Source organism: Merops nubicus, unplaced genomic scaffold, assembly GCF_000691845.1.
Source record: "Merops nubicus isolate BGI_N331 unplaced genomic scaffold, ASM69184v1 scaffold14113, whole genome shotgun sequence".
In the NCBI taxonomy this organism is placed as follows: Eukaryota; Metazoa; Chordata; class Aves; order Coraciiformes; family Meropidae; genus Merops; species Merops nubicus.
The window spans coordinates 20,009-24,434 of record NW_008598446.1 but is presented as its reverse complement, the minus strand read 5'-3'; the positions used below and the strand labels follow the sequence as shown (position 1 = coordinate 24,434).

General features: G+C 36.0%; 1 protein-coding gene across 1 annotated transcript in view; it reads left to right on the top strand.

The window, feature by feature from the left end:
- GRB14 (growth factor receptor-bound protein 14) overlaps positions 1-2,744 on the top strand; it is a gene marked incomplete at its 5' end in the record, with an annotated part of 12,232 nt that extends 9,488 nt beyond the window's left edge. Inside the window, one exon of the mRNA XM_008937052.1 lies at positions 2,388-2,744. Within this exon, the coding sequence (XP_008935300.1) occupies positions 2,388-2,534 (147 nt within the window). The remainder of the gene's footprint in view (positions 1-2,387) is intronic.
- Between the last annotated feature and the right edge of the window lie 1,682 nt (positions 2,745-4,426).

The following is a 4,426-nucleotide window of genomic DNA, read 5'->3' as shown; positions in this document are numbered from 1 at the left end:
CCCTATCAGGAAACGGACCCTCTCTTCTCTAAGAGCAGATGTAGCAGAAAGCTGCAGTTAATCTTCAGTTTCCTCTGAGCCTGGATGGTTCTCCTCTTGCCTTCAAAAAAAGATTATCCATTCGAATTCTAATGTTCTTCTGTAGATGTAAGCAGTACATTTGAGGAATGAATGATATGCACACATGCTAAGACCTTGCTATCCTGTTGTAGGATCTTTGGAGGAACCGAGAATTCTTTGTTGTGACACAAACTGTGTACTGACTTGGGTCAATTTTCCATGCTGATGGTCTAGACTGTACCACTTAAGTACAAAACTTGTCTTCCTTGAAGGAGATTTTTTTTTTGTTTTTAGTAGTTGGAGACCAAAGCTACCTTTTTGAACTTCAAATCTTGCTGTTCTTCTAAATTCTTGCCTTTTCCAGTCACTGGGAAGAGGAAGTGAACTTTCCTACTATATGTAAATAAATGGCATTTAGAAGGTGTTTTTACAAGTAGTAAATCATTCAGTCTCTAAGTAAATTATTTTTCTCTTACATTTTAGGTTGCTTCAAGTTATACTGCATTTTAAAATGCCTCCTTTCAGATAAGGCATGCAGCCTGCCAGTTCAGGCTTCCCCCACATAAACAGGTGCATCAGGTTAGCATTGGTAACATGTGCAACAGGTATTGTAGTTGGGCAGCAGGGAATTGATTTTAAAAAGTTGAAAAGAAAATCTTGGGATACATTTGGGACCCCATAATGTGAAAACTGGAGAACCTGATAGCTTAAATGTACTTTTCAGCCTTACTACTTTGAACTGATACAAGTTGACTTTGGTGTAGTCTATCCTGGAACTAGCTGTTTGGTAGTCCATGAGAAAGAAGAATTCATATATGTTTCTGGGACTGTCCTTTTGCAGTAAATCTTCTGTCATAACTGCCTTTTTGGCTTGCAGAAGATGATAGGTTCCTGGACAACAAAACTTTGATACAGGTTTTTACTTAGCAAAATAATTGTTTTGGAGTTAGCATCTGTCTGGTAATAACTTCAAGGTTTGGAATTAACTTGGAGGCAAAACAATAAGCTAGAAATTAAAATCCTGCTTAACAGGCATTTGACTTGTCAAGTCTTCCTTGTCATCAGTGTGTTGGCAGGAAAATTGCATGCATAAGGAAAGTCCAATGGATGATAATCCATTTTCAGGTTCTTGGCTGGAGCACAGGAATTTACACATGCATACGTTGTACACATAATTCCTTAACTAGCAGTGTTTGACGTGGATTGACCAAAGTCTGAGAATAAAGAAATTGCAAACTACTTCCAGAGATGACAGAAAGGGTTAGAACAACAAGGAGTCATAAGCAGTTCAACAGCTGCTTCAGGTAGAAATCTTCATTACAGGTAAGAGAGCTAATTATATCTTCTCCCTTCCTCTTACTTTGGTAGGATAGTTGTCTTTTCTTAGCACACCATCTGTTGCTCTGCACTAGCTCTGCTTCAGGATCTTCTGTTCACCACTCAATCTTTAAAAGTATTTTTTTTCCGCTTTTTTTTTTTTTAAATAAACAGGGTTTTTTTATCAACTATTTACATTAATACTCATTAGTCACTGTTGCACTGAAGCTTCCTTATACTAGACGTATCAGCAGTAGAGGAAATGGAAAGTATGGAATCAGCAGGGTAGTACAAACTGTGCAAGAGCTGATGTTCAGCAGCCTAGAATAGGGACATACTGATTGTAAATGTTTAAGCATCTGGAAGTCAAAAGTAATCTTTCAGGGCGTGCTTTACAGTTTCTTCTTTCTCTCCTGTATCTATGCTAATACATGCATTTGGAGTGCAGCAGTTTCTCCTCCTGTGAGGAAGAACATACTTCTACATCAAGCGTGTTACTTTTGTGACGGGCAGTTTCTTGGGTAGCAGATATCATCCAGTACACCAGTGGACCACAGTGTAGCCTCAGTGCACCTTACAAAATAAGTGATACCAAAAATACAGCAATTACACACAATCTGAATGCAGCACAGGTTGAAATACACGAGTAAGTGGAAACTTGGTTGTTCCTCATAATTTTGTGAAAACTCAGTGTTCATTTAACTGCAGCTATCATTCCAAAGCAGGGGCATAAAATGATGTTAGTGCAGAAAGAATATTCTTATTCTTATTTAACAGTTCTTTCCTTTTAGGTGTTGACCTAACTTAAAAAGGAAGTTAAATGATGTTGGGTTTTTTTGGTTGCTTATTTTTGGTTGTGCTGTGAATGTTTACTGTATTTTTTCTTCTCTCAGTAGTCATATCATGAATATCTTGGTCTACAAGAAGACTTCTCAAACAAGTATTTCAATCAGGAAGGAATACCATAGCAAAATAGGATTTCATTCTGTCTTGTTTTTCCATTTTTACAGTTGCAAGATGATGGAAAGCTATTCTATACCCTTGATGATGGTCATACCAGATTTACTGATCTCATCCAGCTAGTGGAATTCTACCAACTTAATAAAGGAGTACTACCTTGCAAGTTAAAACACTATTGTGCACGAATTGCTCTTTAACCAAAGCATCTGTTGTTTCATCAGAGGGAAAGGAAAATACTGTAATACTTTTTCCCCTAGGGGCAATTTGTATAGTAAAAAGAGAAAAAGCATTACATTGTAAAGTTTCTATGTTTAAGCTGAAAAAAAAAAAATATTCTTTATAGATAAGGACTTTGTGATTGTCACAGAAAAATTAACATTACGTTTTTAAAAAACATTATTTCCTATGTCATTCTTTTAGTGATGTCTTGGACTTCTTTGGGTTTTGTTTTTTTTTTCACCTGAAAACAGTTAAAAAAAAATATTATGTAACTCTATAAACATATAATGGAAGGGAAGATCCTAGGTTTAAAATTAATGTTTTTTGTCTCCAGGCGTTTCTCGTAATTTCTATTCATCACACAGAAAAATAACCTATACTGTGGTGAGGATAAGAAGCTGAACTGCACATTTCATTTGTAAATAAAATGAATAAATATTTTGCACTATATTTTTGAATGCTACTTTGACAATTATATACAAAAGGTGAAAAATCATTAAAACTACTTAAAATTGATGAGCTGTATCAAGTTGTGTGGTTACTGTTTTAATATTTTACAGGATTTTTTTTCCTCTAATGACTAAGTCTACATCTTTATATGGGGCTAGAATGTCACTTGGTTATGATATGTATAAACATGCATAAACTATTATGTGGTGCATAACATGGTTTAGTGTCTACTTAAAGTCTCTAACATGGAGAGGAAGACAGAGACTTGTTAAGTACTATGGATTCTTGCAGAGTTGGGGAGGAAATCAGCTGCAATTGCCCTTAAAAAATAAAGGTAGTGTTACAGATTTACTCATTTACAGTATTTACAATACTTACAAATAAAAGTAAATCCAGTGAACTTTACTCATTACTGACAAAATAGTGAGGGTGTATTTGCAGTCAGTTCCTAGCTGATTTAATTATTTTTATTATTTTTCACAGAATAAAACTTTCATTGTAGCTGCTACTCAGCCAGTCTTTAGAGATTACCAAACATCTAACTTTCCAGCTAAAAAGAATTGTTATGGTAGACCAAGTCAAATTTTGGACTATAGCATTAGAAGTACTTTTGGTTATCTGTTTTGACGGAGAGATGATTCTGCCGCAATATTGAATAAAGGCTCAAGTGGAAATGGGGCTTGGACTAAAAGAGGCATCCTCATCCTGCTGCTTTGATGTCCAGTAGGTTTGATCTTAAGGTTTGACCTCGTTAAGAGTGTTTAGGACCTGGCCCTAGGTGGTTTTGCTTGGAGTAAAGGCTGAAGTGCAAGGTAGTGCTTGGAGGTGGGCCATCACACTGAATCCGGCCCCTCCTTTCTGTGCTTGCTTTGATTCCTTGACTGTCAGACATACCAGCTGTTCTCCTGTAGGACGTGGTGGAAGGAATGTGGCAAGGGATGCAGTAAGATGGACCTGAGGCACAGCAGCGCCAGAGTTCGTAAGCTGACAAGGTAACGTAGATGGAAGTATTAGAACAGTATGGCAACTATAGCTTGTGTTTTTGTTATTGTGTGTCTGTGGAAGGCAATCATAATAACATAATACTGTGATACTTAATTTATTGACTTGATCCACACATGACTGACCTTTTCCTCTGGCATGCAAATACAGTTTTTAAAGCTCATTAAAAAAGCAGCTCTTCATAACGTGTACGAAAGATGCAACGTGTGGTGCCTAAGCTTGTTACATTAGGAATGCCTTGTAAAACTCTTCACAGTCTAATAAATTTAACTCTTATACTTTGAGTATAATTTCAAATTGTAATTACAAAAATATAGTTCTAATTAAAAGCTCCTCAGATTTAATTTAATAATACAATTACTAATGAGGCCTAATATTATTTCAGAGATTGGTATAAAATAAGGAGAAACATTCTCTG